The sequence below is a fragment of the Eretmochelys imbricata genome, chromosome 22, assembly GCF_965152235.1.
Source record: "Eretmochelys imbricata isolate rEreImb1 chromosome 22, rEreImb1.hap1, whole genome shotgun sequence".
NCBI classification, from domain to species: Eukaryota; Metazoa; Chordata; order Testudines; family Cheloniidae; genus Eretmochelys; species Eretmochelys imbricata.
In genome coordinates this window covers 20,090,129-20,115,205 of record NC_135593.1, presented here as the reverse complement: position 1 = coordinate 20,115,205, position 25,077 = coordinate 20,090,129, and the positions used below count along the sequence as shown (strand labels likewise).

General features: G+C 47.1%; 2 protein-coding genes across 5 annotated transcripts in view; one reads left to right on the top strand and one right to left on the bottom strand.

Annotated features, from left to right (window-relative positions):
* Positions 1-11,236, bottom strand: part of UBE4A (ubiquitination factor E4A) — a 30,554-nt gene extending 19,318 nt beyond the window's left edge. Inside the window, exons 1-5 of one of the 4 annotated variants that reach the window (XM_077839682.1) lie at positions 11,161-11,236; positions 7,440-7,601; positions 5,755-5,931; positions 1,457-1,569; positions 78-230 (exon numbers count right to left, since the gene is read on the bottom strand). In XM_077839682.1, coding sequence (XP_077695808.1) covers positions 78-230; positions 1,457-1,569; positions 5,755-5,931; positions 7,440-7,560 — 564 coding nt within the window. In that variant the 5' untranslated portion in view covers positions 7,561-7,601; positions 11,161-11,236. Of the gene's footprint in view, positions 1-77; positions 231-1,456; positions 1,570-5,754; positions 5,932-7,439; positions 7,602-10,666; positions 10,854-11,160 lie in introns of those variants that run through there. The other 3 variants (XM_077839685.1, XM_077839684.1, XM_077839683.1) reach the window with 3 other exon arrangements.
* Positions 11,237-14,180: 2,944 nt separating this feature from the next.
* Positions 14,181-23,233, top strand: LOC144278561 (T-cell surface glycoprotein CD3 gamma chain-like). The gene is made up of 6 exons (XM_077839920.1): positions 14,181-14,807; positions 16,457-16,486; positions 19,210-19,413; positions 20,363-20,494; positions 21,548-21,591; positions 22,825-23,233. Exons 1-6 carry the CDS (start codon positions 14,753-14,755, stop codon positions 22,885-22,887), a joined length of 528 nt encoding a protein of 175 aa, XP_077696046.1. The 5' UTR covers positions 14,181-14,752; the 3' UTR covers positions 22,888-23,233.
* Positions 23,234-25,077: the final 1,844 nt, after the last annotated feature.

The following is a 25,077-nucleotide window of genomic DNA, read 5'->3' as shown; positions in this document are numbered from 1 at the left end:
CAACTTGCTCATTTCAGATCAGTAATCGGACCGCATATGATGCTACTTCCCCTTCCCAAGGCTGCCTGCCTACCTACCTCTTCCTTTGCTCTCTGGAAACAGGCATATAAGTAGCGAAGAATCTGTTTCTCTCCAGCATCTCTATCTGCTGAAAGATTCTGTGTGCTGACAGAGGTCATGTAAATCAGGTGACTTCCTGGTTCCTGGAGCAACAAGCGGGTGAAGAGTGCCTACACACGCAATTAAACATATACTGAAAACGAACACACAATCCCAACGTTTAAAGTCACGACCCTCCTCCTTCCCCCCATAAAAAAATACCTCACACCACATCATGGCTCCTTTTTGCCCATTAGGCTTTCCTTCACTACTGAAAAATAAAAAGAGTTCAGTGCTAGCCCAGGGGTTCTCAGACTTTTTCCAGTCTGCTAGGCCAACAGCTTCTCCATCCACCTTCAGAATTTACAGCAGTTTTACTACTAGGTATCTGTAACCCTTGCCTTTGAAAACAAACCTGACAAGCATTAGCATGACACTCCGGTTAGAGGAGTGGCTCTCTTTACAATTTTTAGATGAGGTGGATGGTGGCAGAGCTGAGTGCTGGAGCACTGACTCCCACTGTCCACTGTTATAAGCAAAGGCATTCTTACCTTCCACAAGGCAGACACAACAAATTAAACTGGAGGAGTGGGAGAGGCCTTGGGATTTTATCCATTCCTTAACCATACTCCTAATCTGTATCTTCCCATTCAGACTCCCACATTGGCAGCAGATCTCTGCAGCCACTAGGAGGAGCTAGTATTAGGTAACCCTATAAGCACTCCAGCCACATAAGCCTGAAGTCACTTCCAGCCCAGTTGTCATAGGCAGTAGCACATTAGACCATGAGTGAACAAGTCTGCACTCGAGGGTAAACTCTAATATGCTGTGCAGGGAAGGAGCAGAGTTCAAAGTTCTGTTAGTAGCTGAGAGCCACATTTTTTGTGCACTGTAAGAACTAAACCGTCCCCATCAGTAAAACTCAATTTCACCTAACAAAACTCATGAACAGAAATGAATGACACCTTCTCCATTTGGAGAGGAATAACCACTTATACACTAACCACAGTGCCTTCCCAGTGCCCAGAATGCAGCCAGTTTGGCTCTGCGCAGCGGTTGCTTCCCAAAGCAGACTACCAAAAGAAGGTCTATTGTTAGCCTAGTCTAAAAACAAAAAAAGAGTGGAGCACACTGGTTTCTCGGTAACATGTGCACAAGTTAAGCTCTCCTCCCAGATCATTAATGTTTTATGCAGATCTGATCTTTAAAGAGGAGTCATTAAATACCCATTTGGGACTGGACTTTTGGGGAGATACTCTGCAATCAGGTACCTGCTTATTAATTGCTGCACCTTCTTTCACTCAGGACTGCCGGACACCAACCTGAAAGAGACAAGTTGACAGAGAAGTGGTGATACCTGTTCAATGTTTTCCATGTCAAGCCAGTCTTGTTCATCCAGTTCTGCAGCCATTTCCTCCAGGTACACACAGCGAGCAGGAATTCCATTGCCGCTCTTCATGCTGGGATCACCTGGGGAAAATCAAATTCCCTTAAACAAACCACCACAAATATGTGCCTACCGACAGAGTGTTCAGCACTGTGGACCTTGCCTGCTATAGGGAACTAACTGCTGTAAACAACTATCAAATATTCCCAACCTCCCGCCACAAGGTTTCCTGTAGCTTTTAACTTAAGGTTCAACAGAATTCTCTCTCCTCTGAGCAAGTAGTTTTTGTATGATTGCTTAAAAACAGGTTTCACTCTAGAACATGATATACCAATTATCCTTTTAAAAGGTACACAAATGACAATACAACATCCACTGCACAACACACAGGTATACACCAGAATCCTGTTGAAGAATCAGCTTGGGAAAAATCCATTTTAATTGTAATATCCCAATGTTCCCTAAAGCCAGCCCCATAAAAGAGCGAACTTCCCAATTCACACATACATACAGAAGCTCACTTTGCAAGAACAAAGTGTGCTCTACTAGGTATTTTAATGCCAGGCTAGTCAATCAACCTATGATTGGTTTCCACTGGGATTATCACATTCTTCACCCACAGCCAAATGACACCAAGAAAGGTGCAAAATTCTTTCCTGCCTTTGGGAACAACTTTTTGTTTCAGAAAGTGGAAGTAATAAGCAGAGGGACAGCCATTTTAGACTTGATTCTGACCAACAGGGAGGAATTGGCTGCAAATCTGAAGGTGGAAGACCATTTGGGTGAAAATAATCATGAAATGATAGATGTCATGATTCTAAGGAAAGGAAGAAGTGAGAGAAGCAGAATAAGGACTTCAAAAAAGCAATCTTTAACAAACTCAGAGAACTGGTAGATAAGGTCCCATTGGAAGAAAATCTAAGGAATAAAGTAGTTTAGGAGAGTTTGCAGTTTCTCAAGGAGACAATATTAAAGGCACAATTGCAACTCTTCCAATGCGAAGGAAAGACAGGAGGAATAGAAAGAGGACAATATGGCTCCATCAGGAGCTCTTTAATGGGCTGAAAATCCAAAAGAATCCTACACAAAGTGGAAACATGGACAAATTGCTAAGGAGGCATACAAAAGAATAGGACAAGCACGAAGAGACAAAAATCAGAAAGGCTAAGGCACAAAATGAGTTACACCTAGCAAGGGACATGCAAGGCAATAAGAAGTTATTTAAATACATAAGGAGCGAGAGAGAGATGAGAGGAAACCGTAGGTCCTCATCTTAATGGGGAAGGAGAGCTAATAATTGATGACATCAAGAAGGCTGAGGTGTTGAATGCCTATTTTGCTTCAGACTTCACTGAAAAGGTTAATGGTGATCAGTTGCTCAATGCAATGTTAACAACTTAGGGAAAGAAAAGGTTAAAGAATATATACATAAGTTAGATGTACTCAAGTCAGCAGGTCCTGATGAAATTCCTCCCAGGGTACTTAAGGAATTAACTGAAGCAATCTTCGCACCATTAGTTATCTTCAAGAACTTGTGGAGGATGGGTGATGTCCCCCCAGAGGACTGGAGAAGGGCAAACATACCTATCTTTAAAAAGGGGAACAAAGAGGACCTGGGGAATTATAGACCAGACAGCCTAACCTTTGACACCTAGAAATATACTGGATCAAATTAACAACCAATTAGTGTCATCCTCAAGGTGCTTACAGATATAAGGAATACCCAGCATGGATGTCAAAAACAAATCACGCCAAGCCAGCCTAATTTCCTTCTTTGCCTGGGCTTCTGGCCTAGTGGATTGGAGAGGGGGAGGGGGGGTGATTATCTTGATTTTAGTAAGGCTTTTGACAAAATCCAACATACCATTCTGATAAGTAAACTAGGGAAATGAGGTCTAGAGATGAAATTGTTATAAGATGGGTGCACAAGTGGTTGAAAGACTGTAGTTCATTGTCAAACTGGGGCAGCATATCTAGTGGGGGCCCACAGTGGTCAGTCCTGGGTTTGCTATTATTCAATATTTTAATTAAGGAGTTAGATAATGGAGTGGTAAGCATGCATATAAAATCTGCAGATGACACCAAGACAGGTGGAGTTGCAAGCACTTTGGAGGCAGGATTAGAATTCAAAATGAGCTTGAGAAATGGGAGAATTCATCTGAAATCAAGATGAAATTCAATAAAGACAAATGTAAAATACTTCACTTGGGAAGGAAAAAATCAGAGACAACTACAAAATGGGGAATAGTGGTACAGCTGAAAAGGATCTGTGGGTTATAGTGGATCACAAACTGAATATGAATCAATAATGTGATGCAGTTGCAAAAAAAAGCTAATATCATTCTGGGGTGCATTAACTGGAGCATCCAGTTAAGATGCAAGATACAGAGATAATTGTCCCAATGTATTCAGAACAGGCCTCAACTGAAGTACTGTGTCCCCTTCTAGGAGTCACACTTGAGGAAAAATGTGGACAAATGGGAGAGCCCAGAGGAGAGCAACAAAATGATAAAAGATTTAGAAAACCTGAGCTCTGGGGAAAGGTTAAAAAAACGGGGCATGTTTAGTTTCAAGAAAAAAATGACTAAGGAGGGACCTGATGACAGTCTTCAAATATGTGAAGGGCTGTTATAAAAGGGACAGCGATCAATTGTTCTCCATGTCCACTGCAGGTAGGAGAAATAGTACTGGGCTTAATCTGCAGCATGAGAAATTTAGGTTACATATTAAGACAAACTTTCTAACTATAGGGGTAGTTAAGAATAGGTTGGACAATCACCTGTGAGGGATGGTCTAGATTTATTTGGTCCTGCCACAGTACAGGGGGCTGGACTTGATGACTTCTCAAGGTCCTTTCCAGTCCTATATTTCTATGAAACATCAAATAAATCACCCTGATGATCAAGTAAATCACTTCCCATCCAATCCCTACAAGTGAACTTTACAAGTAAGGGGCAAACACATCGGCACCGACTGGGGCTTTAGGAAAGCAAGATGTGAACTGTATCCTAGCTGCATGGTCATGCCAACTGGGGATGATACAAACTCAGTTTTAGCGCTTTACATTTATTCCAGGCTGGAATGATTTAAATGACCAAGTGGAAAATCTCAATTTAAATGATCTATTTTAATCAAACTTTTCCATTTGTAGTTCAGTTATTTTCTAAAGAAAGGTGCATTCTCATTGGCTTGTATAACCATTAAAACATGTTGATTTACAACTAAATAGAGCCTTTACACTAGATTTGTTACATCTTTTTGCTACCTAGGAGGGTACACTATAACTATATGCATATATTTAAGCAATTATATAGCTTAATATTTTCAGATTCTAATTATACATTTTTAGTATGTTAGAAAATGAAGAATGATGGGAAGAATCATAAATATTCATAATTTGAGCATATTCAGTCAGCTCTCAGGTAGAGAGAAGCTATGCAACACAAGTCTGAGACCACCAAGGTGGGCTCAGTGGATGATTCCTGATGAGAAACGTGATGGTGTCTGCTAGAGTCAGAGGCCAGGTCCCAAAGACTGTGACAACTTTACCAGTCTTTTACACCCAGTAGCACAGCCCAAGTCCCCCACAGGATCAAGCCCTTAATACAGTACATGACCTATTTTGCCATATTTATAAAGCTTGGCATCCAAAGTTAGAATGGCAATTGGGGGTGGATCTATCTTTATATAGAAAAACAGCCTTTAACTCAAAGTTTTTGATAGAGGCTCATGGATTCAGCATATTTATCTTTTATTTAAATGTTTTAAAAGCTTATAATAAATGCAGACCTTAATATATTTGTATTAAATTCAGATTTTAAATGGGTTGATTTTTAAAGGAAAACTTAATTAATTTTTAAACCAGTTATTTAAAAAAAATATATTGATTTTCATCCACCCTGTTTTATTCAGATTTTTTCACAACATTGCAAAACAAACAACAGAAATTAACATTAGGTTCTAAACTCTTCAGGACAGAGACCGTGTCTGCCTGTGTGTTTGCACAGAGGCTAGCAAAACAGAGCCCTGGTCCTGATTAGTGTCTGGGTGCTACTGTAATACAAATAATAAATAATCATGACTGCAGTCTGCAGGCACACACATCTGACATGAGTCTTCAGACTTAATCTCAACCCCCAGGAGCCAAGATTGCCTCAGACTCTAACACACTCTCATAACTACTCCCATGGCTAAGCTATCGTGCTTGTAAATCTTGTAACCCTGAGAGTCTGGTGGGTAACACAAGTCTTCAGTGTACGTCCACTCACTGTTGTCGAGGGTGATGAGGAAGATCCTCTGGATCATGTGATTGATGTTGAGCTGTTCACACAGCTCCTGCTGGGAGCGGAAGGAGCGGCTGATCTCAGCCACAGAGTAGTCGCAGTCATCCAGACTCTCTGATACACTGTTATCTGAGTCATCTTGGCTGGCTGAGGTTTCATCTGCTGGAAAAGAGAAGATAGTAAATGAACATGTCTATGGCCCTGGAAGAAATTAACACTGTGGCATGAAGAGTAAGCAGTGCATCTCTGGGAACAAAAAGGGCTGAACTAACCCAAGGGAGCACTATCAGTGACATGCACAAGTCTTTCCCATCTTTGTGCTGCCACTGATTTCAAGCACCTATGCTTAGGTTTCTACATACAAAATAATGAACTATTCATTATCTGGCAAGCAGAGCAGCAAGCACACTATGGCTATAGTGCAGTTCTGCTGAAGGCAGTGATGGTATAGGCTGGGATGTACAGCCTTTCTTTATAACCCTGCTCAGACCAGGGTTGGACAACAAGTTGATAAAGAACCCTGTGTCCTGTCTACACACTATATTCATTGATTGCCAGTGCCACTGGCACTGCCGTGGAGAAGAGTTACAGGCCAATACACTGTTTGCACGCCACGCTGAAGAATTAAGGAAGCAATGGCATTTTGTTTTGTAGAATACAAAGTGCCATTTAAAAATATTTATCTGTGAAAAGACTGTCTGAACATAGGCACCTGCCAAACAGTGCAAGTCTTAGAACAAGAAACTTAAGCCTTTCACGTCAGATAAATTGCTACTGAAAAGCAAAGTAGACCTACCGTCACAACAAAATAAAATAGACTACTACTCTCTCTGGGGAAGAAACAAGTCACCCTGCCCATTCAGATTGGTTGGTGAATGGTCAAGGAGACATCCACACCCTTTCCCAAGCATTCTCCCCTCTTCTACAACTTGTCTTCTGCAATGGTGCATGGCCCAGTTCCTTCCTTATCTTCCAAAAGACTCCCATATGGATGTGGTAAGACAAGAGTATTGCTTTAAATGATAATATTTAGACCTTATACACTAATGTCCATCTTTAGAACATTAATTCTTAAAGACTTCCTGTGACATAGTTGATATCATTATTCCCAAAATGGAGGCAGCAAAATTGATGCCAAGCACCCACAGCTCCCTGTGCTCAGCACCTCGCAGGGAGTGGGGGGGGGCGGGAAATCAAGGCACAAGTGACCTGGTCAAAGCAAGAGTCAGTGTTCAGTCTGGGATCAGAACTCAGGTGTTTCTGGCTCCCAGTCCTGAATTCAGACCAGACTTCTCCCCAAAGATGATTTTCTAGTGGAATACAAAAATGTTGTCTCAACAATTTAGGGCCTGATCCAAAGTCACTGAAGTCAACTGCAAGACTCCCAGTAAACTCAATGGGCTTTGGATCAGGCCTCAAGTGCACAAAGTAAGATGCTATATTGACATACAAATACTACTGTGGCCACCTGACAATTCTGACTCCTGGCTCCTATACTACAAGTGTCCAGACCTGAAAAATATTTCTGTTTTTGGATGGTCCCAAACCAGCCCAGGGTACTGAACCTGAATAGTAAACGCATACCAGAGTATGATAACCTTACAGATATGTTGTTAGGGAAAACCCTCTGCAACTAGAGCTGCATTGTTTGGTCTCATTTCTCCTCTTACCAGTGAGCTGCCTCAGCTGCTGTTTTTGGATCGCTGCAAACTGCTTGGCATCAGCTAAAGAGCTGAAGAGGGCTGCAAAAGGGTTACTGGAGATGCTGTTGTTATTTTCTTGGTCTGTCATTTCACTTTAAAGTGTGCTCCATCCAGACGTGGGGAGAGGGGCTGAAGAAAGAACAGGTACGACAATTACAATGCAGAAGTTAAGAGCAGCAGCTACAATTCTTAGTTTAAAAATAAAACCAGAAGTGCCTTAGTGGGGAGGATTTTTTCAACTAGGAATCCAAGATTTAAGACAATTTAACTACAACATCCAAGAACCCACTATTAAAAATAGCATGCTTGCTTTCACAGCTTTTAAAATTGAAGTACAGAAGCACTCTACCTTGATACATTTTTTAAATGTTTAAGGATATATTTTAACTCACTAACATTAAGCATTGAACTGAAACTGAAAAGAGCAAGGGAATTCAGTTGTACCTTACAAAATTCATTTCTTGTTAAGGTAACTTAGCACCTATTACAGTGAGTGATCTTACATGGAAATAGTCCTACAGTATTGCAGACAAAGGCCATGCCTACACTAGCATTAATTGGGAGACCACATCCATGGTGGGAACACTAATGGAGACAGGACACAGATGTTTTTACAGCAATGTTGTCTAGATCTGCTGTCACTGGTAAGAATGCTTGGATCTGGTCTATGCTAGCACTCCTACCATTTCAGCACTACAGGAGCTGTACCATGGAGAGAGATTCTGTAGAGAAAACTCAGGGCAGAAATACCCAAAGATGTCAGCTAATGGTGGAAAGGAAACCCAGTCCATTTGTTGATCCTTACTATTTCTTCTAAAAGTTATTTATTCTTCATCAGAGCATAAAAATAATCAGATGCAACACTCAGCAAACCACTCCACCTGTCCTTCCCTACAGAAATACAGGCAGTATAGAAAGCAACATAGCTTAATTTTAAGCCTAGAGTTTTGCTGGTTTACCATGGAATAACTTCCTAATCTGTAACACACGCAGCCAGATTTGGTTTTTAACGGAGGCAGTATTTCATTTATTAGGAACAGCCAAGGAACTAGCCTTGGCTGTTCCTATACTGGACTACAACATCCCTGTCAGACTGAAAGAGCAATTTATATTTATCCCCTTCTAGACATTTCAAGAGACCACGAATCGCAGCTTGTGGAATACTGCTGGGCACAAGTCAATCTAGTGCAAAGCCAAAGGACAAATTTACTCAGCCTGTTTACACAGCTGATACTTGCAGAAAAATTCAAGGACTCAAAGTCACAATAGCAGTAAGTACATTCCTTCTTTCCCCTCAATGGAGACAGAGTTCTGCATCAAATCACATTAATCAAGCTAGTGAAAAAATTTTAGCATTTAGGTTTATATGTATAAAAGTACTTGCTAATGTTTTATTTATTATATAGTGAAATGTCATTTAAATGACTGCTCTAACAGATATTCCCACACCCACTTTGTTGCTCTAAACATAGGTGGGCAAACTACAGCCCGTGGGCCGTCCTACCCGGCCCCTGAGTTCCTGGCCGGGGAGGCTAGCCCCCAGCCCCTCCCCTGCTATCCCCCCTCCCCTGCAGCCTCACCTTGCCGTACCACCAGTACTCTGGCCCACCACTCCTGTGGGGCAGCGCGGCAGCACAGCTGGCTCCAGCATGGTAAGGGGGCGGGGAGTGGGGGGTTGGATAAGGGGCAGTCGGGGACAGTTGGATGGGGCGGAGGTTCGGGGCAGGGGGAGTTGGATAGGGAGTGGGGTCCCGGGGGGTGGGGTGGGGTGGGCGGTGTGGATAGGGATCGTGGCAGTCAGGGGACAGGGAGCGGGGTGGGGGTTGGTTAGGGGGTGGGGTCCTCAGGGGCAGTTAGGGTCAGGGGGTCCTGGGAGGGGGCAGTCAGGGGTCAAGGAGCAGGAAGGGGGGTGGTGGATGGGGGCAGGGGCCAGACTGTCTGGGGAGGCACAGCCTTCCCTACCTGGCTCTCCATACAGTTGCACAATCCCAATGTGGCCCTTGGGCCAAAAAGTTTGCCCACCCCTGCTCTAACAGCTCTAATTCAAGCCAAAAAGTAGCTAATGTGCCACAACTTGCAGACAGAGCAAATGCAAGAAAACCCTAGAAGCACAATATTGTACAGAAGGGACTCCCAACCTTCTTCCGGTGAAAACCCCCTTGAAAGAGATTGACATGCCCTCCCCATGTCTCCTCATGCCATGCATCACAGGTAGCTGCATCTTCCTTCTGACCATTCTCTCTCTCCTGCCCATATCTACCTCAGTGCTCTCTGTCCTTTTCCTCTTTGCTTTCTAACTTTCTTGTTTTTGTTCTTATTCTGTAGCTCCCTCCTCCTTGTTTCCTCCACGTTAGCATATCCATTGGTACTGGCTCCAGAGTGTTGGCAGACATATACTTCTGCTAAACTGCAGAGTGCCATAGGAGCACAGAAAGGAAACTTGAGTTAACCGTCTTTGAGAGCTGCTCCTGTGGTCAGCTTTGTTAGGTAAGGCAGAGCCACTGTGACAGCAGGGACACAAAGCAGGTGAAATTCAAGGCTCTATCACTGCTTTACCCACATCCACAAAAACTCATTTGGTTTGGTGGGGGTCATGCAACTTTCTCCACCCGCAGTGTTCTTCTCCTCTTCCTCATGCTCTCCCCCCTCACACACACACACTTTTCCTCCCTCCGCATCACACACACAATTCAAAGAACCTGAGGATGGGAAACTTGTGCATGATAAACTGTTCCAATCATGCACCCAAAAAACATAACACCAGCACTTCCAGTCAGTATTTGCATGTGATGAGCAACTGATATCCTTTGTAAGGCCCTCTGAGATCTGATGAAAATCACCACATAAGAGCTAAGCGTTAGTAGGTGTAAACTTTAGCTCCCCAAAACTTTCGCTCTAAGCAAGTGAGCTCATACGCACAATGAGCGGTACAGCCAGTCTGTACTCTCCGTTTAGCCCTAAAACGAGCCAGGGCTCCCACTTGTAAGAGCAGCTACATAGGGTCAGACCAATGAGCCTCCGAGCCCAGGATCCCGTCTTCCAGCAGTGGGCAGTGCCAGAAGCCTCCGAGGAACCAGGCCGTTATTAAGCGATCTAGCCCGTTGTCGAAGACGCAGGGTCGCTCAGACCACCGGGGCGCATCCCTGACTATCCTGGCTACGAGCCGATGAAGGACCTAGCCTCCACGAACTTACCCGCTTCTTCTTTAAACCCCGTTATGCTCCTGGCCTCGGGCAGCCCCTGGCCGGCAGCCCCACAAGCTCAGCCAGCGGACAGCGGCTCACAGGCGGGCAGGGCGGGAAGGGACCTCAGCAGGCTCGGGGCCGAGCCCCGCCGACTCGGCCCGTGGCTCCCTTGCGGGGCCGGAGAGGGGAGCTGGGGCGCCGCCGCCGCCGCCGCCGCCCGGAAGGGGCCCGGGCCCGGCCCGGCAGCCCACCAGGCTCCCCGCGCCGCAGGCCCGGGGCGGCGCTTCCCTTGCGGGGCCGGAGACGGGAGCTGAGCCCCGAGCGGCCGCGCCGCCGCCGCCGCGGGAGGGAACCGAGGCCCGGCCTGGCAGCCCCCGCGACGGGAGCAGGGGGAGCAAGGGCTCCGCGGCGGGTCCCAGGCCGGCTCCAGCCCCCACGGGCGGGCCGCCCGCCCCCCACGGGCCGCCCGCCACGGGCGCGGGGGCGGAGCAGCCGCTTCTTACCGGGGCCCGGGCGCTTCCGCTTCTCACTCAGCCTCAAGCTGGCAACCGCCGACGTCACCGCGCCGCGCCGCGCGTCACCCCGCAACGCCGGAAGCGCCTGGAGGCCGGGAGCACGTGGGTAGGCGCCACGTGTTGGGCGGGGCGGAGGGGCCAAGCGCTCGTTTCTCACCCCCTCCCGCCCCGTAGCGGGGGTGGCTCTCGCGCGCCCCGGCCCCGGCAGTGCGGGACGGGGCCGGCGGAGCCGCGCGTGGCGCTCAGTCCCGGGCTGGCGGCACCTCCCCGGGAGGCGCCCTCACAGCACGCGCACAGCGACGGGGGCCATCAGCGGGCGCCAGAGCTGTCCCAGGCCGTTGCCACGCCAGGCCTGATGCAGTCCCGGGCCGGGCTTCTGGGCACGCCCGGGCAGAGCCGAGGTCAGGGAGGGGTTTTCCTCCGCGGAGCATCAGTGCACAATTCTCCAGGGCTTGGTCTACGCTTAATACCTGGGCTTAGGTTCCAGAGTCGGGTGTGGAAAAACACCCGCCTGAGCGACACAGGCGTGCTGACAAAACCCTTCTGTCCACACAGCTGCATCAGGGGGAGAGTGCTCTGTGTCCGCATGGCACGGGTTGTTGGGGGAGGTGGTGTTCCGACAATGTCAGAAACATTCCTGAAGAAGAGCTCTGTGAATCTCGAAAGCTTGTATCTCTCGCCAACAGAAGCTGGTCTAACAAAAAAACATTACCTCACCCACCTTGACTCTAGAAAAATTCCTGTGGGTGTAGGCTGCCTGCAAGAGGAGGCTAGGTTGGTATAGCTATGCTGTTGTAGGCTCCATAGTGTAGACATACCCTAGGACTTGGGCTACACTTAAATGTTTGGTTGAAATAGCTATACTGTTTAAGGATGTGGAAAAACACTCCCTTGATTGACATAGCTTTGTCAACCTAAGGGAGATGCAGTTGTGTTGATGGAAGAGTGCTGTTGCTGTGCGGGGTGCTGCCTTCAGAGCTGGGCACCCGGACAACTGCCGCTACTCTCTGGCCACCCAGCTCTGAAGGCACGCACAAATGAGGGTGGCAATACCATGATGCCCCCCCCTAAAATAACCTCCTACAACGCCCTTTGGGGTCAGGACCCCCAATTTGAGAAACGCTGGTCTCCCCTGTGAAATCTGTATAGTATAGGGTAAAAGCACACAAAAGACCAGATTTCACGGTCTGTGATGCGTTTTTCATGGCCATGAATTTGGTAGGGCCCTATTTATAGATCACTTTTCATCCAAAGGGCTTTGTGAACTCTGTATATCTGTCTGGCTATGGATCCCCTTATACACACCATTAGGCATCCTGAGTTGTAATTCGACAAGGACACCAGTTACTGTTACAGTGTGGCAAGGTATCGTTAATAATCTCAAGTGGTAAGGCCCTTATCACTTAGGGCTAGATTTTTAAAGGTAGTATTCAGGCAGCCATTGGAAATCAGGTGCCTAGGCACTTTTGAAAATCCTACTAGGTCCCTAGCTGCATCTTTAGGTGCCTAAATACCTTTGAAAATCTGGTCCTTTAGTTTTTGCATTTCACCCGAATTAAGAAACTCAGCCCATCATCTCCTAGTACTGTGGTGGATCAGTGGGTTCTCTATTAACTCAGGGACCACATACAGAGCTAATCAGAAATTGGATTTTCTGTAATGCGTGGGTTTTCCTTGAACAGACTTGCTTCAAAGTACTGACCCCACCCAGATCATTTTTGCTCATCAAAGCTGAGATCACCCGCACAAACTGATTAGGTTATTTTAATAATTGTGTAGCAGCTGAAAAGGAACAGAGGGAAAGTCCTGTACAATGTTTTCACAGAGTTCTCACTCTGGTTTAAAAATGATTCCCCACGAGGTGGAACTGTTTCAACACAAATCATTTCTAATAAAACACTGGTTTGGTTTGCAAATAAGTAGGTATTCTGCTCATTTGCAGGCACAGACATGACTGCCAGGAATCACAGGAGCACAGTGAGAAGAACCTGGACTTCAATATTGTGTGTTTCTGCTGGGGTCCCGCAGGGATCATTTATCAGTGACCTGAGCGAAAACATAAAATTACCGATAAAGTTTGCAGGTGACACAACAATGGGGGAGTGGTAAATAATGAAGAGGACAGGTCACTGATACATGGTAATTGTGATCTCTTGGTAAGCTAGTCACAAACAATATTTTCTCTGTGTTTGGCACTGGTGTTGTGGCCACTGGTGGAGTACTGTGTCCAGTTCAGGTGTCAACAATTCAAGAAGGATGTTGATAAATTGGAGAGCGTTCAGAAACAAACCACGGGAATGATGAAAAGATTAGAAAATATACCTTATATTAATGGATAGAGCTCAGTTTATTCATTTTAACAAAGAGAAGGTTAAGGGGTGACTTGCTCACAGACTGGAAGTACCTACATGGGGAACAAATATTTATAATGGGCTGTTCGATCTAGGAGACAAAATTATAACAAGATCCAGCAGTTGGAAGTTGAAGCCAGACAAATTCAGACTGGAAATAACATGTAAATTTTTAATAGCAAAGGTAATTAACCATTAGAGCAACTTACCAAGGATCGTGGTGGATTCTCCATCACTGGCCATTTTAAAATCGAGACGGGATATTTTTCTGAAAGATATTCTAGTTCAAACAGTCATTATTTTGTGGGAAGTTCTCTGGCCTGTTACACATGAGGTCAGAGTAGATAATCACAGTGATCCCATTTGGGCTATGAATCTATGGATATTGCTGCAAAGGGCTTTCTTGGGAATCACTGCTGAACACAAAAGTGGGCAACAATAATATTAAAGCAAACACATTTGGTGGGAAATGGCTGCGCTAATCCTAAAGTCAAAGAACTAAGTTAATTGTGCTTAGATACCACCAGAATATTGTATGAGCTAGCTAGTGTGCATATGCACTATTCTCATGTGCTGGATAGAGTAGGAACTGCTTCATGTGTCACAGCTTATACCTCTGCTTATACCTCTAACAGCAGTTCTCCTTGAGCTCCCTTCTAGCCTATGCTTCTGGAGCAGCAGGACCTGAACTCTATCCCTGCTGCAGCTGAGAAAGTTGGAGTGGCAGGGCTGGGTGTTAACCCTGAAGTCCGAGGTGGCCACAGATATTTTTACAGTACGCTTGTGTAATTCAGCTCATCCTATACCTGAGAAAATGCCCATTGGGTGTGATTGGACCTAAAGAAGGTAGCTGCACTATGGCTACTTTGTGGAGATGCCCAAGTTAGGCGCAATTTTCCTTCTTTGTTTTTAGTGGGAGAATCTTTTATTTGCAACTGAATACTGTGCCCTGATCTGCGTTGGTAGCAACTTTGGTGACCGCGAAACAACTTCGGTAACAACCCTGACGTCTTTAAGCTGATGTTCTTAGGGGAAAGAAGACAGAGGCTTCCACCCCTAGGCTTCCTGTTGCCAACATCTGAGAAGGCTCTTGATACTGGTTTCACATCTCTCTGCCGTTTAGAAAAGAGACCTTTGATTGAATTAGATTTTTAAACCGGGTGAAGTAATTTTTCCTAAACTAGTGAGGAAATAACCGCAGTTGCATTTTAGTGTTAAGGAGAAGGACCATGGGGAGACATGGGTATCTGGTCAGTGTAATAATGGTCGGATTTATCATCAAAGGTAAGATCTTTAATCCTGCATTATTAATAATTAATTACTATTTTACTACCATAATGCCCCAAATGTGTTCAGTGTTGTAAAGACATTGTAAGAAGACAGTCCCTGCCGTGAAGAGCTAACAATCTGTAAGACTGAACACAGACAAATAAATGGAGGGGGAAGGTGTACAGCCAGATAGATGGATAGGCAAGCAAAGCTGTGAGAGTTAGGGCTGGCACACAACTTGTTAGCTCCTTTTTAAGAAATACATTCTTATCTGTATTATATAGATTTGGTTTTGGAGGTTGTTTTTTGGCTGGGAGATGGACTCAATAAGACCTAATGGGCCTTTTCCATCTCTGTTTGTGCTTTCTGTGAACATTAAGCTCACTTGCAAAGTTTAAGGGGGGGAAAGACCATGTGGTGATATAGTTTGGCAAGTAACTAAAAGATGATCATTTTAAATACTCTGTGAGACAAACTCAAATATTGTGACCAAGAATAATTGTTTGTAGCAGCCTTGTACCATACTGAGTTGTATCATTTTAGGCAAATAAGACATACAATGTTTTAATCTCTTTTAATATTATATAGTGTGTAAAGTTTGTGGAGTTCACTGGAAAGTGCATACATATAACAAAGGGAAGCAATCCCTTTTTCCCCAAGTGTTTTTTTGCCTAATGCAGCCTCACTTCTCTTCAGATGTAGTCAGTAGGTTTGTGATGTGTTTTGTTGGTGTTAGTGGAACTTTGGGCCACATTGTGCCCTAAGTTACACACTATTTCAATCAGAGGAATTGCACAGAGTATGCGTTGGGTATGTTTTGCCCCTTTGTGTTATCCGTTCTTGTTCATGGCTCTAAACGTGGGACGTGATTGCTGAACACACCCCAAATGATGGTGAAATTTTAACATTTAGCACCTCTGCTGAGTGCAGGTAAAGATTAAAGGTTATTTTAAATTAATTAGATTAGATTAATATTTGTATCTTTGATTTGTGCAAAATGTGTTTATATGTTTGAGTTTGAAGAGACATCTGCATTTTATTTCATCTGACTTATAGAATACATATGTTTGACAGGCTCTAAGTGCACATACAAAGGTTAAAAACAAATAGTTCCTTATTGCCATGTAAATAGATTTCCCCTACTCCAAAAAACCTTGGCATGCTCCCTTCAGTCAACCCAGCCCTGGAAAAAAGTTTGAGTGGATTGCTGAGCCGTAAGCCACAACGATGAAGGAGTTGGTCTCCAATGCGCCGATTGGGTAGCGAGTTCTAGAATCACTAAAGCCTACATTTTAAAACATGGCCAATGCATTTGGGTGACTCAATTTTTGGGTGCCCAGTTTCAGCCAACCTGGGCCTGATTTAGTATCCACAGCTCTCATTAATTTCAGTTGGAAGTGTGGGTACTCAGCGCTGCTAAAAATCAGGCCCCGGAGAGCTCAAACCAGACACTGAAAATCAGTGGCCACTTTTGAAGATGTTGGTCTTTATAACTAAATGGAATCAGGAACATAGGAATTGCCAGGCCTGGTCTGAGCAGGGGCCCAGATAGCCCTGTATCCTCTCGCTGAGACTGGCCGGTTTCTTCCTATGTCCTGTTGTTATTTCCTGAAGCAGGAAGGTTTGTGACACTTCTAAATTACATTTTTTCTTTTTCCCCTCAGGTGTGGTCACACAAGAGACTTCAGTTAAAGGTAAAAAAACCTACAGAACTCATTTAAAGCCCTTTTTGATCAGGGTTGGATGGAGGAAACATTTTGTTCTTGAAAGTCACAGAGGGTGGCTATTTCACAGATAACCGTGGCATCCAGGACTTTGCATCCCATGTTTGTATTAGAGCTCATTGGGGAGGGAGGGGGACTTGGAGGGGGCACAGGTGGTCATTATTTATGCCCTGCTTGCTCTGGGGATAAACACAAGGCTTCAGTCTCTAGGGCGGTCAGTGTCATACCTTTCACCTGTGCAGCATGCTCACTTCTGTAGTAATCATTCTGAATAGCAGGGCATCGATTCATGTCCCAAGGAAAGAAAGCACATTACAAGAGACATATATAATAAGGTAAGCCCATGATGGTGACTTGCTAGCTTGTATAGTGCCTGTTACAAGCCCAGTCTGCCTTACAGTAGGACAGACTGCACCCTGATTCACATTAGGCCCTATCCTGCCCGCACTGCAGTTGATGGCATCACTCCTATTGATGTCGCTGGAAGCAGGATTGGGCCCACGACTCTCAGAACTGCCTTCCTGAGCGTGGGTGCGGAGCAATACTAGGCAGCAGCTTAGAGCAGGAAAAGCAAATAACGGAAAAGAGCCAGTTCCTCACTCATGGGATATGAGGCCTCAGAATCCAGTCCAGCATGTGAATTGTCACCATAAGGGCTGATGGACAAATCGCTCTCAGTCCTGTCCAGTGGGGAAACCAAGAACTGACAGTTGTCCAAACTGGTCCAACAACAAATGTAAAGGTCTCGCTTCTGATCCCTGATCACCCCAGTGCGGATCAGTAACAGCCCCACTGAAGTCAGCAAAGTTACTCCAGGGCAAAACTGATGCAAGTGAAGTCCAAATCAGGCCCAACATTGTGGTAATCAGTGCAATTAATGGGGAAAAGCACAAGCCTACAGAATGAAGCTGTTTGGGCCAGTTCTGCCCCTGTTGCCACGTGAAAGACTCATGAAGAGGAGAAACAGACTATTAAGGCCCCGACCCTGCAGTGAGTGCACTACGTTCACACAGGACCTCATTGACTTAAAACACTGCAAACTCAAAACCAGAGAGAGAAAACATCTTTTTATCTTCTCCAGCTACAGTCATCTGACGTGAATAAAGCTCCACAGAGAAGTGAGATTTTTGAGTTGGGAGCTGTGTCTTTAACTGAATGTCTAGTTTGCAGTTACCTTTTGATATTGCTTTGTTAGTAGCAATGTATTTAATTATTATTATTCAATATTTGTTTGTGTAGTTCCTCAAAGCCTCTTTCTGAGCTCTTCTAAAAATGAAATTATGATTATTGTTTTTAAGCATGGCACAGAAAAGGGAGTGAACAAAGTCCCCACTCCAGGCAGTTTAATATCCATTAAGCTATTGATTAATAATTATTTTAGCAATAAAATGTATTTATCTCATAATAATTTAGAATATAATTGCAATCTGAATATAAGCGATTAATAATACGTATATAAATATAGGGACAGACCTCAAGCCAGCCTATCTTTGTGCAGTCAAAGATTTTGAACCTCCAAATAATTATGGCTGCGTTTTTGAACTGGTGACAATTGAGTGTGCAAGTAGCAGACACAGAACTACCTGATTTACAAACACAAACAAGCACAGGAATTAGACTCCTAGACTGGAGGTGACTGAAAAATGGCATGTGTGTGTGTGTGTGTGTGTGTGTTGGAGGGGGTGTAATCCAAATTCTCAGCTGTTTCTGTGTTGCCGCGGCCCTTGCAGTATGCGCTGCACTGCTCTCATTGTCAGTGCTCAAACAACAACAATCCTAGTAACTTTATTTTGTGTTCTGAAGGCTGGGGAGTAATCCCCATGGGCTCGACCCTGCCCCCACAGGAGACACATTTTGTGAATCTTACACTGTTTTCATTGTAATCAGTTTTCAGTTAAAGAGCTGACCACAGAACTATCTTTTGCGAACCGGTTTGGCTGATCTCTGCACCATTTTTACTTTAAAAACTTGTTAAAAAATTCCGGCTGCCATCACTAATTATTAATAGCCCGGAATCTGCAAACCCTTTCACTTACCATTCAGCCTGTGTTTAAGGGTGTGCAGGATCAGGGCCTCACATCCACACCCAGAATTTACTGCAGGTCAAAGGATGCTGGGCCAAATTATTTTGTGCCTGAGTGAAAATCTCCCTGATAAAATGTCAGTTGCAATATTATATTAATAAGTACTGCATAACGATATTAGATGCTGCTAATTAAGGACCTGATCCTACAAACACTTCTTATGGATGTACAGCTTACTCCGACCATCACTAGTTCCATAGGGGCGAGTAGGACTACTCCCAACAGTAGGCACTGTCCCAGGAGTTGTGTTGGCAGAATCGGGCCCAGAGCTGTTATTTATTGCAAATAATTGACACAATATAACATGATTGATTTATTAATATAATCAATGGTTTTATATATCTATATCTATGTAGCTATAAACTGAATTGTATACCTAAATTATAACTGACTGTTATAGCTATCACTGCATTATCAGGGATATTTTCTCAGTTTGAACACCTTTATTCAGGGGTTTCTATGAGACGCCATCTCTGTCTCACTGGGAAATGGCTCCTTTCTAAGTGCTTGTATAAGAGACCTCCGTTCTGAACCTCAGTTACCGATGACAACTCAGCCCCTAGGCTGCTTTGTACCTATCACTTCCCAGCCTTCATTTTTGTTTTACAGCAAAAATAAAGGTGGAAAGGCGTGGCCGTGACGCGGTCCTGAAGTGTGAGTTGGCTCCAGGCACGAAATCCAATATAACCTGGTGGAAAGATGGAACTCAAATAGAGAGAATGGGAGAAGAGTTGAATTTGGGCGCGGAAGCGAATGACCCGAGAGGAGTTTATACATGTCATGATTCCAATCCTCTACAAGTGTATTTCCGAAGTACGTTCACCAGTCTAAAAAACTAGAGCTGGCTGGAATTTTTAATTCCAAACTTTTTTTTTTTTTTTTGGATGAAGAATGGCCTTGTTCTGGAAACTAAAGTTTTCAAAATTTTCTGTGAAACACACCTGCCATGTCTCCATTAGCTCTCTGTAAAGCTGCAGCAGTGGCAGATGTGTGTGTTTCTCTGTCCCCAAATTTTCCCCCAGGCTGTGTGTCTTGGAAGGAACCATCCTGCATTGGCCCAGTAGGGGAGGGAGGAGACTGGATGATCTGCTTGGGCTCTTCCACCTCTGAACTCTAACTTTCAGTGCTCAGCCAGAAATCTCAGCACTTCTCAGACTGGGCCTTGTGGTGGCCTGGGGCCCCAGTGTTCAAAACTGGCCTCTGGGCAGCAGGCACTAAGATGTGCACTTGTGCCTGGGCAGGTGCCTGTTTGCATGGGTGGTTCCTGGATCGCCATGCACACGTGCACGATTGCTGAGCTGATTCACTCCACACCCATTCTGCAGCTCATTCTGGACCGGCCCTGTGGCTCAGGTTGAGCTAGTGCTCTGCCTGACACACCAGAGACCCTGCTCCCTTCCCTATCCCAACCTTGCTCTCCCGCCGCTGGCTGCGAGCCCTGCCTTGGTCAGAGAATGGGAGTTGCTGAGCAGTGACTGTTCTGTTTGGTCAGCATTGTGCTGGTAGGCTCCCTCGGAGGTCCTGTCCAGTCACCTTTGGCTGAGTGGGGCTTAGAGGTGGGAGAGCAGAGGAATGTGTGTGTGTTAGGGGGGTTCTCTTTCTAACTGGGCAGCAGAGAGGCCTTGTAGGGGGAACAGAGAAATCCTCCAGGGCTCTCCTGCTGGCTTGCTCCCTGTGCTGCTGTGCAGGTGGCGGGTGGGTGTGGGGCATGGAGAGTTGTGCCCGGTTCTCAGTACTCTGTGTTGTGTCTGTGGCTTTGCAGTGTGCCAGAATTGCATCGAGTTGGATGCAGCCACCATCTCAGGGATCGTGGTAGCTGATATCATCGCCACGGTCTTCCTGGCAATCGCCGTGTACTGCATCACCGGCCAAGACAGTGGCCGTCTCTTACGAGGTGAGATGGGGGGGTCCCTCTGTCCAGCTCGGGGGAGGGGTGTTTCTGCTGTCCAGCGCAGGAACAGGGAGTGTCTGGTCATCTCCACTAACACCAGGGTGAAGGATGGCTGGTCGGACAGGACTCGCTGTGCAGTATCCCTGGGGTCTTTCCATCACACTCACGCACATGATGCTGGCTTGGTGCCTGGAGCTCCTACATGACACCGACATGCATGACTCAAGGACTGCATGTCAGCCCGTGGGGAGGGAGTGTGAGGGTGTCTGCGTGTGTAATTGTGTGTCTGCATGTTGCTATGGGAGACTGTCATCTGTGCGTGTGCGTATCTGCCTGAGCGAGGGGGTAGCAGCAGGAGACACTGTATTTTGCAGGTTTCAGAGTACTTTACAAACTGTGTAGTCAGCATGTGGGAATGCAGCCATACCTGGCATGGAGGGCAGCAGCCAACACAGAGCACAGTTGGGGAGAGGTGAAATTTTGGGCAGACACATGAGGGTAAACCTCAAGGGAATGCCTACATTTGGCTTTTGTGCAATAGTTTCCCACCTTTGCTACTGCAAGCTTACCTCTCCCAACAGACGGGACAGTGGGAGTCCTAGTGTAGATCGGGCTCCTGTAGCTCTCAGCATTGTAAGCACCATGTTATTGACCCAGTGACACCAGTAGATGTTGGCTTCTTCTTGACAACAGCGCCGCACTGGCGGAGCTGAACTAGTGGGAGCAATAAGTGAAATTTTAGCAGAACAGGCGTAGTGTGAACAAAACTCTATGCTTAGCAAAAGCAACGTGTTCCCAGCTGTCCATGGAGAGCAGAGAGGGGTCCTGGGCCCGCTGCCCTGCACCTGGTGTCGCTGTTGCCATGCATGCACAGGAAGTGTGGAATGGGTGTGAAATGCCCGTGAGTCAGACTGGTGGCGTTGGACCCCGTGCTGTGCAGGTGTAAGTGGTGGGTACAAGATGCAGAGTGGGGGAGAGAAAATCACCACTTGGGGTCATTTGAAAATGCTGCCCTCCCCTTGAGCTTCCCACTGACCTTTGCTTGATTTATTTTAGCTTCTGACCGACAGAACCTGATCGCCAATGAGCAGCTCTACCAGGTGAGCGATGTGTGGTTGCTGGGCCAGCCTTTCACGTCACTTAGTGCTCGGAAATCCGGACTGGTGTATGGAGGGATCGCTTAGGGCCTGGAGAGGCCCCGGGCCTGGCTTGTGATTTAGATTTCTACAGAGCAGGTGTAGAATGCTCCCACCAGGGTGAATGGAAGTGAGGGGGGGTCTGACTTGGTCGTGATGTACCCCCTCTTTGCCAGGTGTAAATGATCATCCTGGAGCAGCCGGCCCCAGTGCACACACTGCAGCTGGGACGCCCTTTGGCTGTGCCCCTTCCCACCTCCTGCCCTGCGGCTGGAACAGGGTGCCGGAGGCATTGGAACAGTTTTTACAGTGCGGGTGCTGAGAGCAATTGAATCAAACTGTGAGCCCTGTGTGTGAGGGAAACCCCATCAAGCTGCGGGTACTGCTGCACCCCTAGTTCCAGCACCCCTGCAGAGTGCTGGCTGCTTAAGCTCAGGGAGTGCCTAGCTGGCTGCTTAAGCCAATTGTACCACCCCTTTGCCCTTGCACAGTGACAGCCTCCTGAGGGTTGAGCCCCAGGTGCCCCTCCCTGCCTCTCATACTTTCAGGCTGAGATTAAATGCCTGCCTTCTCCCTGAAGCAGGCTGATCTGTGCAGAACGCCTGCAGTAGTGGGGGCAGGAAGGGCTAAAGCAGCAGCACGCTCCCAAGCACCTGTCTAGGAGATCACAGACACATCCAGGCACAGGCTCCCCCCAGACATATGTTAGGCACAGATACCCAGATGTGCACAGGCTGATTCATTTGCTTGTATCATTTTTTTTGCTCCCCCACCACCTGAAACTGGTGCCAGCTACTTTGCCCCAGCATTGCAGGAGAGGGCAGGGAAAGGCCAGCAACAGTAAGATGAACTAGCATATGGAGAAGTGAGCTGACCAGGTACTGGTGGGAAATCAGCACTGGCTGGCCTCCTCCTCCCAGCTGGTTCTGAGATAAGTAACTCTGCTCACTGGGAACTCAGGGACTGGGCTGTGATATGTGGGTGCAGGCAACATCTCCTCTGTTCTGAGGCTGCCTGTTTCCTACTGAAGCTTTGAATGCAGAGGATATGGGAGGTGCTGTCTGTGCCCATTTATCCTATCAGAATCCCAAGCTCCCAACTCGTGGGGTCAAATACCATGGTGGTGGGCGCAGTGTAAGACTCTGAATAGCAGAGAAACACTTTAAAAAGCAGCCTTACCTTCTCCTTTCCTCCTAGCCCCTTGGTGAGCGGGACAATGAGCAGTACAGCCGACTAGGAGTTACCAGGACTCGCAAATGAGAAGGGAGAGCACCTGGGGGCTCATCAACTGTGACCCTTGGCCCTTTATCCTGTCTCTTTTCCACATGGGAGCCAACAATATTGGGGAATCCTGCTGCCTTCGATGCGGCCGACAAAGCCTTCACTCTGCAACTCGGTGGCCAGAAACCATGGTGATGGGTGTCTCACTAATGTGTCTAAGAAATAGATGATCTCTGCTCGCAGGTGATCCTGGGCCTTGCTTGTCTGAAATCCCTCTGGCTCCCTGCAGTGCAGAGGGGGCTCGTAGAGCTCTCTGCTTTTTGTGATGCTTTTGCTTTGGCAATAAAGAGGCTTTGCCCTGGCTGGTGAGAGGAGCAGAATCCTACCTAGCTGTCCTCATTCCAAGTTTGCCATTGCAGGCAGGCCTGCAGCTGATGGAGTGTCCTGTCTGACAGGACCCCATCTGAACAGTAATGGGCCCTTCCCGAGTGCAACAAGCCGAACTGGTGGGGGGCTTCTGCCTGGGTGTGGAGACTGGCTGTGCTGGGCTAGCGGTTGGTTGTTGTTAACATTGTGTGGGAGAAAAACACTGAGGCTGGGGAGCGGGGGCAGGGGAGAGACACCAAGCAACTATAAACTGTCTGCGAGTACCTGTGGCAGGAAGGGGGGGTGTTGTGGCTCATCGAAGGCTGGGAGCCAGGGCCCAGGTTCCCATTCCTAGTGCTGGGAGACCATGGACAAGTCACTTACCCTTCGTTTCTGCACCTCAATCCACCCCCTGTACCTGGGGGCTGAGGATATTGGCCCACCTTGCGGGGGTTTCATCTTTATAAATCCTTGGGGAGGAGGGGAGGGGAGAATCGCTCTGAGTGGGGAGAATATCGTCACCCCCCTGGCACGAACTGCACCGCAGCAGCTTGATCCACACTGCTCCCCTAATGGTGCACCTAGACCTGCTTGTGCCCTGGCACAGTTCTTGAGAGTGTCAGTAACACCGGGCCCTCCTGCAGCGTCTTCCATCAGAGGGCTGCAAAGTGCAGGACAGCCCCTCCGCCCCCTGTGATCTGGCTGGGGCTGTGGGGGAGTTGTTTGTACCAAAATAAGTTTGGTTTTACATGTGCAAGTTTCCACTTCCGACTGAAGCCGTCAAGGCCCCGACGGCCAGTGCCTTCCCCCAGCACACGCCCAGGCTGTGAGCTGGCCTGATCGCTTGGTGGCAAACCATCAGCACTAAACCTGGGGGTGCTCTGAGCTGGGTGTGCTGCTGCTGGAGAAGGGGCTGACACAGGCTCCCCCCAAGATCAGATATGGGTGTGCTGTGACCGAGGAGGAAATGGAAACAGCAAGAGCTCGGAGCAAAACAAGCTGCAGAGGAGCTGCTCGCGCACGACGGGGGCAGGGCAGAGCACTCTCCGTCAACAGGCAGGGATGATGGTGCAAAGCGAGCCAAGTCTGCTCAGCCTCCCTCCACCTTAGGGGGCTCTGGGGATGCCGCTGGTCAGCCTGCTCCTCCCATTGCCCACAGCGGGTAACTTCTAGCCCTTTTGTTTCTGTGACTAGAGGGGACACTGCTAAAGAGACAAGCCACAAAGCAGACTAAAGGTCTTAGGGCATGGTGTTGCCCCACTCCAACCCTGCCTCTCAGGATGATTACAATTGGTGGCCCAGTTGTCAGTCTGGGTTGGGGGATTTCTTCCGAGCTGGGGCCCAGCTCTGCCCTCTGTGACCCTAAATAATAGTGCAGTGTTTCAGGTGGGCAAGGGATGGAAGCCCCATTCTACGGATGGGGAAACTGAGGGGTAGAGAGGGCCAGGTGATGTGTCAGAGCAGAAGTCAGGTGTTTGTCTTCCCTGTGTCAGTCACAGGGAAATCCCTGCCCAGCATCTGCCCAGGGCCCTGTCTAGTTGAGCAGAGGCCTGTTTCCTGCACTCTGGCCCGACGTTCTTTGTGGGCTGTGGTGAAGGGGCGGAATTGGCTGGGGTTTCTCTGGTCAGCGAGGGGAGGCGAATGATGGGCTGGTCAGGGCAGCATGAACCCACCGCAGCGTGTCCTCGGAGCAGGAGACAAGCAGGGTTGGCCTCAGGCCAGGTACGAGTGAGTCCAAGTGTCCTGTGTGTACATTGTTAGATCCACCCCCTGGCTGGTTTGTATCCTCACCCAGCACCCTCTGGGGACCCAGCTGTAGGTAGCAGTTAGGTTCCTGAGCAGCATGCCCCCGTAAGAGCTCTC

Bases quoted from the DNA above. Each gene is read 5' to 3' on its own strand.
- LOC144278561 (XM_077839920.1), top strand. From the start codon at position 14,753: ATGGGGAGACATGGGTATCTGGTCAGTGTAATAATGGTCGGATTTATC. The intron at 19,414-20,362 runs GTACGTTCACCA...GTGGCTTTGCAG, and splicing joins TCTACAAGTGTATTTCCGAA to TGTGCCAGAATTGCATCGAG. The intron at 20,495-21,547 runs GTGAGATGGGGG...GATTTATTTTAG, and splicing joins CAGTGGCCGTCTCTTACGAG to CTTCTGACCGACAGAACCTG.